The sequence below is a fragment of the Sinocyclocheilus grahami genome, unplaced genomic scaffold (genome assembly GCF_001515645.1).
Source record: "Sinocyclocheilus grahami isolate Dianchi unplaced genomic scaffold, SAMN03320097.WGS_v1.1 scaffold458.1, whole genome shotgun sequence".
In the NCBI taxonomy this organism is placed as follows: Eukaryota; Metazoa; Chordata; class Actinopteri; order Cypriniformes; family Cyprinidae; genus Sinocyclocheilus; species Sinocyclocheilus grahami.
In genome coordinates this window covers 595,587-610,484 of record NW_015505637.1, presented here as the reverse complement: position 1 = coordinate 610,484, position 14,898 = coordinate 595,587, and the positions used below count along the sequence as shown (strand labels likewise).

At 37.6% G+C, this 14,898-nt stretch overlaps 2 protein-coding genes across 2 annotated transcripts in view; one reads left to right on the top strand and one right to left on the bottom strand.

Moving 5' to 3' along the window:
- Positions 1-4,573: 4,573 nt before the first annotated feature.
- Positions 4,574-11,013, bottom strand: LOC107552781 (coagulation factor XIII A chain-like). The gene is made up of 10 exons (XM_016234773.1): positions 10,887-11,013; positions 10,596-10,802; positions 10,258-10,509; positions 9,976-10,094; positions 8,537-8,644; positions 8,279-8,456; positions 8,011-8,149; positions 6,915-7,018; positions 6,736-6,824; positions 4,574-4,585 (listed from the first exon to the last, which is right to left on the bottom strand). Exons 1-10 carry the CDS (start codon positions 11,011-11,013, stop codon positions 4,574-4,576), a joined length of 1,335 nt encoding a protein of 444 aa, XP_016090259.1.
- A 3,206-nt stretch (positions 11,014-14,219) lies between these two features.
- The window catches only part of LOC107552785 (lymphocyte antigen 86-like), a 1,711-nt gene continuing 1,032 nt past the window's right edge, over positions 14,220-14,898 (top strand). The window contains exon 1 of the mRNA XM_016234776.1: positions 14,220-14,396. Coding sequence (XP_016090262.1) covers positions 14,276-14,396 — 121 coding nt within the window. The 5' untranslated portion in view covers positions 14,220-14,275. The remainder of the gene's footprint in view (positions 14,397-14,898) is intronic.

Sequence of the window (14,898 nt, the reverse complement as noted above, 5' to 3'; positions counted from 1 at the left end):
AATCATTGGTTAAGATTTATTTACAACAGAACAGCACAACCCAGATGTTCGAATTTGTGCAACGCATTTTATGGACGTTTTTTTAACCTAGAAGAGTACCAGGCTGGCTGTGCACAAAGGCTATTTAAAAAAAAATCAGAAATCATAGCACGTCAGCTGTCTTAACCGCGGCTTGTGTACAGAGTCACGCGACTCTGTTGCCCTTTCATGCTTGAACTGATGGTAAAACTAACGATATTATTAACTGTCTTGAAATTTACTTTGAAAGCTGAAGCTGCGATTATGGTAAGGGGCGTTACATTTCCGACACGTGCTTGTGGTGTTCGGCCAATCACAATGCACTGGGTCAGCTGGCCAATCAGAGCAGACAAAAAGGTTTATCACCTTTAAAAAAAAAAATTTTCTTTAGAAACTCACTAGAGAAGATTCAGAATTGTGACTTTTGGGAGTTTCATTCTGATGGATACGTAAACCAGATAAAGTCTTAAAAATGCAGTCACTCAACTGGAGATCTTATTAGCACACGCCTGATAAAAGATGACATGCAAAGTATTCACCTTTAGTGCACTATTTTTTTTAAATTCACAGTACACATTTACAAACGTTTCATTTTAGCAATAAGCAGTTCTGCCACACAAAACATAGTGTAGGCTACCAAGGACAAAAATATATTGATATTTGTCTAAGCATGTAAGCAAAAACTAAACATGAGTGCAGTATTAATTTCTTCCCACTATCTTGATCTGTCACCAGCTGACGTGAAGTTTAGCTCGAGGATTCCTCGTCCCCAATATACCGCAACACATACGCGGAGCCGCACAGGAGAACCTGACCCGCCAGTTTGGCCATGTACATGAAACACCGCAATAAAGACCTGAAGAAGGAAAAAAGAAAGACATTTCTGAACGGTCACTTACCTTTTAGTACAGTAACAAACGAGGTATAAAGCTGTCACTGGGGCTGTACCTTTTTAGAGGGTAGCCTACTAATATGTAGAGTTAAAGTACTAATATGTACCTTTAAGGTACTGATATATTTACCATTTAAGGGTAAACAAGGTAAAAAGATATACCTTTTAGCCCCAGTGACAGATTGTATCTTTTTTCTGAGTGTTTACAATATTTTTGTAACATAGTAATCCCAGATTGCTCTTTGAAGAACATCACTGTTAATGGGAAAACATCTGTATTAAATTATAGATGAAAGAAGCATTTTCACTAGTAGTCATACTTTTGGATTCAGCTGTATGTGTTTGTATGATTGTCCAGACAAACATTTCTAAAATGATCATTTGAAGCCTGGCATTAGGAAATCCACTTTTTATGGTGAACCTCTTACTTGAGAAAGTACTTGGCTCTGGTGCACTTGATGTCATATGAGAGTGTGTATATTTCATAGAGCGTGGCTTTAACGGTGAGGCAGCCCAGAAAATCCTTTGGGTTCAGTCTGTACAGGTCGAAGCTCAGTTTGGCAATTCCGCTTCTTCTTGGCTGCCTGAAACTTGGCAGAACCTGTCAAATGTGCGTTGAGGGCGGAACAAATATCTGTGAGACAAATCACTGATTGAAAGGAGCGATAATGTCACGAGAGTTCAGGGTAAATTCAAGCCTGCACCCTAGTGGAGCAAAAACACAAGATTGTTTCATCAAAAATAACTCTAGTACAGTCTAAAAAAATGCTGGGTTAAATATAACCCAGTGCTGGGTAAAATAGGGACAAGCCCAGCATTTGGGTTGTTTTGACCCAGCATTTGTTAGAGTAATGATGAAATAACAAGCTTTAAATAACAAATGCTGATGAAAGTTTCCAATCTTGTTAAGAAAACAAAACTGATAAATGAAGCAACGCTTGGGATCTGGTTAATCAGCTCTAGGAAAAACAATCCTGATTAGACTTACAAATCTCTTTTCACTGCTTGCCAAATACGCACAGTTTATGAAACATAAAAATACAGTTATTTAAACCATAGCTACCAGATTATGACAGCAGTAATTGGTTTGACTCAAGAAGTATTGACACAGCTGATAAATAGTATACTGTTCACAAAAACTAGTATGCATACTGTCAGCTGTGCTTTACAGAAATTCTCTGTAAAAAGTGTCATCAATCATCAAATGTGCTTTTTCATGAAATATGGCATAATTAACATAAAAATAAGAAATACATAGAATTTAAATACAAATATAATCAATGTGATGTGTTACACATCACTTGAATGACATTTTACTGTTTATTACTGTAAATCAGAGATTTCCGAACTTCAAATCCATTTATTTCAAACTTCAAGTACAATATGCAAAGTTTTAAGGGAATATTTTTTAATAATTTAACAACACATTTGCATGTTCGTGGTTCTTTGATGTCGGTTAATGGTCACATGATATGCAGGCAAATAAATCAAATCTTTATTTATTTATTTTAATTGTCTATTCATTTAATTTTACATTTTTTTTTAATAACATTAAGAATCTTGCGGACCTCAAAGTGCTGAACATTAGTGTAACTCCTAAACAACCCTATAGGCTAGAGCAGTGGTTCCCAACCCTGGGCCTTGAGGCACCCCCACCCTGCACATTTTGCATGACTCCTTTCTCTGATGCACCAATTTCAGGTCTTGAAGTCTCTACTAATGAGCTGATGACCTGCATCAGGTGTGTTTGATTAAGGAGACATGCAAAACGTGCAGTGTTGGGGTGCCTCCAGGACCAGGGTTGGGAACCACTGGGCTAGAGTATGAAGCGTCGTGCTTTACTAAGCTCCAGAGATCTGACCTGCTCAACGAGGTCTGCTAGAGAGCTGGCGGTGAAGCCTTTCCTCCTGCGGCGGTTCTGCGTGCAGACCTTGTACGGACGGGGCTGAGGAGGGGGCAGCATTCGCTGGGCAAGAGACGTCTGCACTGATGACACAGACCTACAGCACCACATCAACACACCATCAGAGCTGACACTTTAATATGGCACAGAGAAAGAGTGGTTAACATCAAAACTAGACCTGCAATCTCACGATAGTCCAAACACTCACTGGGGCGATATTCTTTTAAAAGGTACTGATATGTACCTTTAATGTAATATGTACCATTCTGGGGTTAGTCTAAAGCTACAGCTTGTTGAATTATAGAAATTAACAGCTTTATGAAAGGATTTAATGGACAGCGGTGACCCAGGCAATTTGCCACTGACCGAACAATTTTGTTTGTTGAGATTAAGTTATGGTTATATAAACAGGAAGAGATCTGTTTACTGCATCTGTTATTGCAGCAATAATGCAATGCTTGATAAAACACAAGTATATTGCAGTACAGATCACTTGCACATTAGTTTTACTGTATTTCACTTACAGGGGTTTAATTCTTTGATTTGTGCATGAGGAATTTTAAATTAAAAAGGTAACGCTTTAAAATAAGGGTCAGTTTGTTGCATTAGATATCATAAACTAAACTAGCTTAATGCTAATTCATAAATACATTAATGTTCTTTGTTAATTTATGTTTGTTCTTAATAAATTGTTAATGTATACCATTTGAAATGTTAAAAATGTATTAGCATATGTAGAAATTAACATTTATAAGATTAATGTATGCTGCATTGTTTATAGTTAGTTCATGTTATACTGTAAAACATTTCCTTACATTTTTAATTATAAGCACAAGTACAAGTAATTTCAACTTAATTAAAGCTGACTTTAAAAAAAAAGAAAACAACTTGTATAGCTTAAAAAATCAAGTTGAAGTTGTTTAAATTAATTTTATGAGTTAAAATAAATTTTTTTTAAATGCTGTCATAACAGTAATGTTAACAAACTGAACCATACTGTAAAGTGCTACTATTAATTTATAGAGTAAATACAATTTAAAATAATGCAGAGAATTTCAAGCTTGCATTTACACAAATAACCAAAAGACTCCCCAAAAATCCTGCTGACCTCTAACACTAAAGCCTAAAAATATTAAACAGTGTCTTACCTCATTAGAGATGTAGGAACTAAGGTTTTCGCGTACTCCATACTTAAGATGTTAAAAACACAGTCGCTGAGCTGTAACTGAAAACACTAATGCTCTGAGCAGACTTGTGACCCGCAGGAGGAGTTTGTACTGATGCCTGACTAGTGAATAAATTCATTAATAAAATAGGCCTAACTCATTATTACAGTAGCATATGGGAAAGTTAAGCTGCCTTGCTCTGTCTCCTATTTCTTTCTATTAAAGTCAGAAAGGGTCTTGTTCCAAAGCACCCTAAAACAAAACTGTGTTGATAAAGAAATAGCATTGTTCAAAGGTCTGTATGCGTGCTCAAACTGACAGCGAACACAACCACGCATCAGTGGATGCAGAAGATTAACAGAAGCCCACAAGAGGGAGCAAAAACCTGGGAATTCAGTGGAATATGGCTTTTGTAGATGTGATAAACATTTGGCAACTTAGGCCTGAGACACACTAGACGATTCTCAAATCACAACTGATTTTAAAACCATGGGAGACCACAGACATGAAGACAGTGTCAACCGATTTTTAGCCTTATGATCCTCTAAATGAGACCACACACTTGTTGATTGGAGGAACGATTTCGCAGTGAGATCAAACGTGACTCTAAAAGGAAAACACATGGAGGACAATCAACGTTGTCAGCTGGCTCTCCTGGCATGCATTCTGTTGAACATTGAAAAACTAAATAGAAAAAAAAGAATATGGGTGATGTTCTTTCTCAGTACTCTCGTGTTTGTGGCTGCCAAGATTCAGTTATAGAAGCATGCAACATCCGGTAGGTGACGCTTGCTCGCTCTCTCTGGCTATCGCAGGCATCATGTCAGAAGAGCCTGATCAAGTGTTTTAAATATCAAACATGATTTGAGTTCGGGGACGCTCCGTCTCAATCGGGAGCAGTCCATTAATCGTAATGACACCACACAAACGAGGATTTTTTTGGACAAAAAAATTGTTTGCGACAAGCCTCGAATCGGGCCACATTTCCGTCCAATTTTGAACCGATTTCTGAGTCGTACGACTCTTTTATTTTGAGTCGGGATGAATTTCAGCTTTGTCGTGCGTCTTTTGACGTGCAGTGAACAGTGGGTAACAAGAGCCGATTAGACGTTCCTGACCGGCAATCGGATGGTCAGATGAGTTTTTGACATGTCAGAAATGTTGGTCGCCCCATGTAAGGGTATCGCACAGTTGAAGCAGAGCTATGAACCGAACCAGAGTGTTTTTTCCCTCACTGCGCCTGCGTGAAAACAGAAATGAACGGAAGCGATGGAGGCTACACAGTTCTTACTTGTTTATTTCATTCGTATAGTGTGAGCAGGCAAGTTGCAGCTCGACGATCGGACCGTATAGTGTGAGCACATAAATCCTGAGGTTTGGCATTACATCTCATGCGATTTACTCATACAGCGAGAGTTGGTATTTATCAAAAACGTGTATGCCCAGCCTTAGGCAATGCCTGGTCTCTGAAGACTTAGAATGTGAGGATCAAACCTCTCGATAAAGTCAGTATCACAAATATTCATACGTATTTCCACACGTTATATTGTAAAATATGAGGGAAAACACATTTGTTCTCTTGTAGTTAACCATTTAATAGACCTTAATCAGGTTAGATGCCACACTCAAAAATGCTGGGTTAAATATAACCCAGCGCTGGGTTAAAAAGGGACAAACCCAGCAGTTGGGTTGTTTTGACCCAGTGGTTGGGATCAAAACAACCCAACCGCTGGGTTTGTCCCTTTTTAACCCAGCATTTTTTAGAGTGCATATTTAATTTAATGCAGACAAACAGTCTTTACAATTGCACACACTTTATAAAGGTCCTAGATCATGTAAAGTCGGGCATACATTGTGCAATGTTTTCATTAAATATCAAATCTAACTTCATGGTTATTTCAGAAAAAAAAAAACATGCATTCCCAGGGGAAATACACTGAAATACACTGGTGGCTGCAAGGCTAATTTGTTGCCTCGCTGCCTTATCAGGCAATGACTTTGCATAACGGTGAATAATGAGTGAATAATTAATTACTATGATACTGATTTCTTGCTAGAAATAACATCAAAAGTGTAAAAATTTGGTCAGAAACATACATTGACCACCAAACACCAAACGGTATGTTGTTAAGCAACAGTACAATACATTCAATACATACTTTTTTTTTTTTAAATAACTTTTATTGTATGTGCCTGTTTCACAGAAGAAGAAAAAAAAGTAAAATCAAACAGGTTTGTAATGGCATGAGGTGAGTAGGCTCATACTGCGTCCATCAAAAAGCTTTCATGCTAAACATTTATTGTTGATTTGCATTAGTACAACATAGTCCATGGCATTAGAGCACAGTAAAACAACAATACATTGTGATTAATACAGTAAGCTAGTTAAGATTCCTTCCAACCAGAGAAAACATTTCCCCAAACAAAACACATTGCAGATCACTAGGGATTTCAATGGATGTCATTATTAATTATAGTTCGCACACTTGCTGATTTAAAAGGATATTGGATAGCTGGCCAATCAGAGCACACCTCGCTTTTTCAGACCGATGAGCTTTGTAAAAATCGATGCGTTTCAGTACAGTAATGTACATTATATGGAAAATAATGTGTTTTTTTAACCTTAAACCGCATAAACACATTGCATTTTTCCAAATACACAAAAAAAGTTTTTTTAAGCAACGTCATATGACCCCTTTAATATCTTGTCAATTAAATCTACAGGGTAAAAGCAACAACATTCATATGCTTTTTACCTCTGCAAAGACGAACTTTGCATCGAACGGATAGCTGAGCTCTCCCTCTTTGATGGCATTGACAGACGTTGGGCCACATCGATAAAGACCTGTATGGGACATGTAAAATAACATATCTATAAACTTGGGTCAAAAGGTACTTCTATGGTACTTTTATGATGTGGCAGAAGACATGATACCGTCACTGGTCTCCTGAGGGGTGCAGTCGACCACCTGCCAGCCAGAGAAGTTTTCAGGCAGATCAGGCCTCTTCATGTACATCTCATTCCAGCAGTGGTAGTTCCTGTGAAATATAGAATTGCAGAATTGCATCTAAACATATTACTAACCAACCTGACAATAGTATTATATTGGCTTCATAGTATATCATAAATATTTTTTTTCACTCTATAGTGAAAAAGCCTACAATGTATAAGTCTGCATTTACACTGGCACAAAAAAATTATTAATTAATTTAAAAAATTGATTTTTTTACTCACATGTGACACAGATCAAATATTGTTGCACATGTGTAAATAAAAATCTGCACGAGATCTGATATTTCACATCCGCTCTGAGCCGCTTTAACCATATCTGGACATCTGACCTACTGTATGTCTCAACACGTAAATCCGATTCTCATTGGAATTCCAAGCCATCACAAGGCCAGTGAGACGCATTTACCCACAAAGATAACTTTACTTTGTCAAATTATGAAGCAGATGTTGCCTGTATGCACTCAAACAAAAACTGTCTCATGAATTTAATAAATAAAATATCTTTGCTACATTATATTTTCAGCAAAGTGATAATAATGTTGCTGTTTTTTGAGTAATTAAACTCAGCTCTAAAGCCCAGTAGATAAAACAACTTACGAAAACTGCTCTACTCTGTTCAGACAAATTTTGCATTGCAAACATCAATGACAGTTGTAACTTGTTCATGTCCATGCTGGTAAGTGATCATGGTATAAGTGGGATAATCTCAGCCGGTGTGCATTAAAGTCATCATTTTCATTTACGGCCGTTCAAAACCCAAGGGTCAACTGAGTCTCTGAAAGTGATCACCAATGGAGCTGGTCTAGTTTGGGAGGGGATTCATGTAAACGCAGATATCAGAGTCGTGTCTTAAGTGAATGTAAACAGATAGGACAAAAAATTGGAAATGGTCAAAAGATCAGATCTGTGCATTAAGCCTTGCAGTGTAAACACAGCTTGTTATTTCAACCAAGGCACCAATTTTCTGCAATACAGAATTGTGGACCTCTTGGATGTAATCTTGTTTAGGGAATCTCACCAGACTGAATCTTTTGTTCGGCTTCTGTCAATTTTCCCATCTTTGTCCAGCACAATGTCTGTCTTCACGTTGCCCGTGTTGTCATGAGCAGAGAAGTAATTGGTGATGACCCGTGCAGGGATCCCAAGACAACGCGAAACTGGGTTGGGGGTTGAACGGTTGTTGCAAAAAATGACGTAGAATTTTAATGTTCACATAATGTTTTAAACTATCATGAAGAAACATTTTTAAACGGACGCCCCATAGAACGTGTCATCGCCATACTCACAAGTGTTCATCACGCCGGCAAACACCCAGCACTGAGCAAAGCACACAGGCTCACAACCCTCACTGGCATATTTGAGCAGGATTTCAGGACTTCCGGTCCAGGCAGTGGGTGCTGTGCCAGAGGAGTAATCACCACTCCAGTTGCCAACCATGACACCTTTATCGTCTTGGGCGTTCAGCTGAAAATATACCACCAAATATAAAATGATTACTTGTTCATGGAATTGTCCATACTTTAATTCTTATTATCAAATCATACCAGAGCTGATCCTTGCCGAACTACTTCAGTGGCATTTCCACGGAACAGTAGCGGTACTTTCCCAGCATCCATTACCATAAGACAGGCATCCAGAACCCCCTCTTCAAACTATAGTAAACCACATAGGATGTTAATTCAAGGTGTCCAATCCTGTTCTTGGAGGGTCACCTTCCTGCAGAGTTTAGCTTCAACACTAATTAAACACACTTGGATCAGCTAGTAAAGGTCTTATAACTTCTCATTGACTCGGATGTACCTCATGGCCTATGTTGCATGAGTGCCCACTACTGGCAGAACCCATGCAATGGGTTGAATTGGAACATCCTAAGCCTTTGCTCACTTGGAATCTGCAATGGTGATGATTTGCTATTTACATGTTATTATTTACATTGGGGAGGGGGTCAATTAAGCACAATTTGCTGTGTCACAATCATGTTGCATTGTGATATATTGAGTTTCCTGAAGTGTACATATGAGTAGTCTTGCTCCCTCAGTCAAAGGTGTTTAGGATCTATCCGTATAAATTTCCCTCCTCTAGATAAAGTGGAAAGTACCTCAAAATGGTAGCAGGGATTTCCCAAAGGGAAAGTGCTCAGGGAAGTATGTCTCAGAGTGAAGTGGAAGGATGTTTCTCAGTTGGAAGGCTGCATCCTAGTGAGGCTGTGTCCTTAACAGACCAGTCTTTCTCAGCTTCTAGGCTTGAGTTCTCCTCAGCATTGAACGCTAGAATGAGATGGTCTAGTAAGTCCCAGTGGCAACGTCGTAAAGGTTAAACGTTATGGGTTCATTATGAAGCTCAATGCGGTCTCATTTTACGTCTTTGTTTTTTTATGTGTGTGTGTGTGTGTGTGTGTGTGTGTGTGTGTGTGTGTGGTTTGGCATGTGTACAAAGGACTGTGGGTAATTGGAAGACACAAAGGATACACTTGATGCATCTTACAAGGATCATTCAAATTGAGATGGGCTTCTACGGAACTTGATGGTGTGGCAGCCGAGGTATGCAACCTTACTAAGATGCAGCTTTATGATTGAGAAACACCCCTATAAATTTCCAGGCAGGTGTGTTTGAGCTGGTTGGAGCTATACTCTGTAGGAAAGTGGCCCTCCAGGAGCAGGATTGGACACCCCAAGGTTAGACTGTATATGGGCATGAGCTCAGTGGGAGGAAATGTTTGGTTACACTTTATTTTAAGGTGTCCTTGTTACAGTGTAATTATACATATAAGTACTGAGTAATATTAATTAACTACATGTACTTATTATATGGTTAGGGTTAGAATTTGGGCTAGGCTTAGTGTTGCTTGCATGTAATTATGCATTGTTAATTGCTATTATAATAGTAAGTACATGTAACATGTGTAACACGGACACCTTAAAATAAAGTGTTACCAAATTTCTTTATGCCTGATGTGAAGAAACATCTCCAGAGTACTGCCAACCTGCCCAAAGTTCCATGAACGGGAGGATATGTTGTTGTGTTCTCCATTGTAGACGATCCCCACATCATTCATCACATACTCCTGTCTGTCTTCCTCTTTGTCCATGTACACTTGATCCGCTGGGTAGCAGCACATACAATATGCATGCGTCATCACATGTGTAGTAAGATAATAATGGTCCAGAATCCAAGCAAATGTACAGACTTATCAAAGGTCCGTTGTTTGACAAATTCATGCTATAAATATTAAGGTTTGTTTCCAATGTGTTACATTTGTACTCACCAGGGTCCCAAGGATTGAACAGCACATAGAAATCAGTGTCTTGGTTCCTCTGAGTGCGCTGTCTTCCAAAATCAGTCACTATTGCTACAAAGGTGCGGAATCGGCCGATGATGCAGCTGGCGTTAGGTGTTATGCCCACTGTCACTTCATTGCCTTGTATTTCCACCACACGACCCTTCCAGTGCCTGTTATGTTTCCCTTTTCCAATGGACACAGTGATGTAGGTGCCCTTGTTATCATCAGGTGAACTGCCTGTGACGAGCAGATATTTCATATACTGCTTCTTCATTACAGAGGCTTTATGTAGTTTGTCATTATTACTAAATGCAGAAGCTCACCAATCAGGAACTCCAACTGCACATCATCCTGCTCTGCACTGAAGGCCCGGTCTAGTTTGATGATGATGGTGAACTCTTTATTCCTGCGCACAATGAGACTGGAACTCTTGAACTTGTCCGTGTAATGATCTTTTCTGTTCTCCGGCACACGCATGTCAACGCTCAACACAGAGAGACCTGCAGCTTTTATTATTTTTTTAAAGAAGACTTACTTTAACAAAATGTGGCAAATGTTTGAATATTTTATGTGCAGAATGGCACGCATAAATGCAAACATGAGTACGACTTTACCTTCATCTAAGGGTCCCCTTGGGCTCAGAACATCAAAAGCCTCATACTCAAGTAGGTTAGACTCATGTGAGTTTGAGTTGTCAAGGGAAATACGGCCGTGTTGTTCCCAGGGCTGCCCAAGTGACATGATGTGCACAAAATGTCTTGGTGTTAGCCTGGATGACAGATGATTTTAATGTTAGAAAAATAAAGCCATACAGACAGTCCTTTAGGTAGGGCTGGGAATCAACTCCTTGCTTCCAAGTCGTTGGGAATCGACAAGGAATCAAGCAAGAAATTGATTTCAAAAGTTGGGGAAAAGTTGCCTTTTTCAGTTCAATAGCGCTAATCGCAAACCGGTTCTTTTGGACGGTTAATTTCAATTAATCGGTTTTAAAAAATGATTGCAGCCATTATTTCATGCTGTCACGTACATATTTGTCTGTGTCACAACTACGTGTCATGGTATGTCATACTGAAACAGTTAAACAAAGCCATATGTGTGAACGCATATTGCTAATTATTTACCTTTAATTTGCTTTTAATTTGAACCTAAAACACACAATTCAGACACAACGCACAAACGCGAATTAGTGATGATTTAGCTTAAAAGGTGAAACTGGCTTGTCTGCTGTCCACAATGGAAGGTTTTGAGTGACGCTTTGGACTACATAAAGAGATTATGGATGCTGATAGTAATCAGTGAATACAAAGGGAATTTGAACAGTTGATTCCAGAACCAGAAATCGGAGTCAGTTCCAAAAATTTCTGAAACGAACATCCCTACCCTTTTGAGAATACATCAGCTAAGGCATGGCAGGAGTAAAAAAAAACTCTGTGTACTATAGGTCATAAAACTAAAATAAACCGTCTTGTATATAATGCTAAAGTGTTCAGAAATCCAGTTGAAAACTGTCATTAAAAGTGTTGAACTCACGGTCTCTGTAGAAGAGTAGATGGTCTGCTGAGAAGCTCCAGGCAGATGTACCAATGAGGAGCTCCATGCTGATTGATATAGGCTCAGGACTTCCTCTTCCACTGGAGAAAAACACCTCCAAGGAACCAGAGCCGCCAAAGTCAAGAGGATCCCAAGATCAGGTCAGTCTGACACACAAATCTCTGACCTTGCTTCCGATTCTTGATGACAACAGCATATTCCAGACCATCACTAACATAGATGAGATGATAATAATAAAATATAATAGTAAGTCTTCCTATGGTATTAAAGTTATGAAGTGAGTTTAATGGTCCTTAAATGTTTTGAAGACCACTAAATCATTAATGTAAGATTTACACCCAATACATTTCAAGATGAAATTAATTGAAAATAAAGGAAAAATACTCTAAACTGATTTGCAGAAACCATTAACAATCATCAGCAGTGCACATAAATGATCTCTCAATCAAACAAATGACAGTGACATTTCACAGCAAGCATCGTCATATAAAATGTAAATACAGATGAATACATGTGGCCATTGTATTTTTAAACCAGAATTATGCATCACATATAATTCCTTCATCAGACACTGATCAGACAACAAGTTGTTTAAAAATCATTCGCTTTAGTAGCCAGTCCAAAAGCTTGGATCATAAGAAAGTGTTTTGGAACAATAACACATGCTGGAATATGTGACTTATATTTCACATCATTGTGGATATGGTGGATAGATCTGTGTATGCATATGCTGATCACTAATGGCATGAACAACTAAAGGCGTTCTTTAAAACATCAACAATATTTTACTCAAAATGTATATGTTATTTATCATACTTCCAAAAGCCAGATTTTAGTATACTCATACTGTACATGTATTGTCTTATTAAATCTAATTTAATCTTTACTGCTTATGGTAAGCTAAATTGCAGTTACCTTCAGCCAAACAGATTTTACTGTAGCCTTACTTTTGTATTTTTCTGTTTTTTATTTTTTCATGTGCAACAAAAAACCTACTCATATCAGAGTACCTCCTAAATGTAGACCTGTTCCTGTAGCAAAGCCAATGACATTAGTTTGATTCACAAGGACAGATCAAATGCAGGGTCAGAAAATACTGGGGGTTTTAGCAAAAAAGCCCTGAAAATTTAACATATGTTGTCAAAATACCCCTGGAGTTCTTGTTTTTTTGTAACATACAGACTATAAGCAATATTGCATAACCAAGAGAGCTGTTCTGTTGTTGTTGTACTGATTGCAAATATGTCAATGAAGAAAGAAGTTGTTAATTTACGTTTTAAAATGCTAATCTCATAACAGTATTTATGCACTTGTAATTTGCGTGTAAATGCATTTATGCCACCTCTGATCTGCATACAGACTTAATGTCACTTCAGATGCAGCTTCTGTGCCAAGATGGATGTTACTGATGCTGATTTCATTTGATTGTTAACTGTACAGTATAGTGTCTTATCATTCAAATGTAATTTATTGATTACATTTAAGAATTTAAAATAAAAGTCAACACATATATCTGATATGGTTAGAGAAAAATTCCTTTATAAATGCTCTAAAAATGACCATAGAAATCAATTTAAAGTGGCCAATATTGCCCCTTAATGGAATTTATTTTACATTTTTGTCAATGTAGGACTATACCTTCAATGAACTCTAGGTCAGATAAAACCTCAATTGTTATGGGAGATGATGCATAGCGGGTTGGTGTTACATTTTTATCCATATAAAGTTCAAAACTTGTGACTTTTCCAAGTCCATTTTCCTCTTTTTCTCTTGATCCCTAAAAATAATATATAAATTGATACTGATAGTACCAGCATAAGCAGGCCTAAACAATGCTGTATCTAAAAAAGAAGAGAATTTAGCTTTCTACCTCCTGTTTCCGAGTTAATTTCATAAATAAATCAATCAATAATAGCTTTTGTCTGTATATAAAATACACAATTAAAATTGTGAGTTAAAACAAACAGACTAGCAAATAAAAAATGACTTGAAAAATGAAACTGAAATATTACAAATATTTTTATTTCATTATAGAAGGTACTGACATGAAAACAGAAGTTGGAAAATATTGAATTAATATATGATTTGATTGTGATGCTTTTTAAATGAACTGTTAAACTCTATACATGAGGCATGAAAATAGAGATAAGGGTGGATAAGATGCTGTTCTTACAGGAATGTCATACCGTAATTTAGGTTCTATTATAAATGTATTTTACATAAATACATCTTGTACTGAATAATAGGAAGTGGCTAAAGGGCAAGACAATAAAGTTGTGTTGACATGAAGATTCAGGGAAGTGAAACTTGTGACGTGCTGAAATGATCGCTTTGACCTTAATGAGAAGTTAAGTTGCCCTGTTCCACGTATTTCACCTAAAATTCACTGGGTTGAGTCAGACTCTGGGTCTAAAGCAACCTGAACGCTATGAAGATATGACTGTGTGGCAATATGTTGTTGGTTCTGATTCTGATTATGGTTCAGATGAATTGGATTCACTCTCAGGATCCTCAATGGCCGGTTCACACAGTCTGCGACTCAGAAAGACTTACAGTGACCTACAGGAGCTGCGGTGAGATCAGTGTGACATACACGACTGTTCAACCGTTTGGGGTCAGTAAGATACATATCTTAAGAAATTCATACTTTTATTCATTGTGGATGCATTAAATGGACAGTAAAGACATTTATATGTTACAAAAGATTTCTATTTCAAATGGTTTTCACAAAAGATGAAGCAGCACAACTGTTCGACATTGATAATAGAGATAAAACATTGAAAATCAGAAACGTTTCTTGAGCAGCATATGAGCATATTATACTGATTTCTGAAGATCATGTGACACTGAAGACTGGAGGAATGATGCTGAAAATACAGCTGCGCACCACAGGAATACATTACATTTTACAGTATATTCACATAGAAAACAATTATATTAAATTGTAATAATGTTCCACAATATTACAATGTTTGTTTACTGTATTTTGATGTCATGTTGAGCAGAAGAGACTTCCTTTTTTCCTATCAACCCCAAGCTTTTGAACAGTATAGTGTATGAATATATATATATATA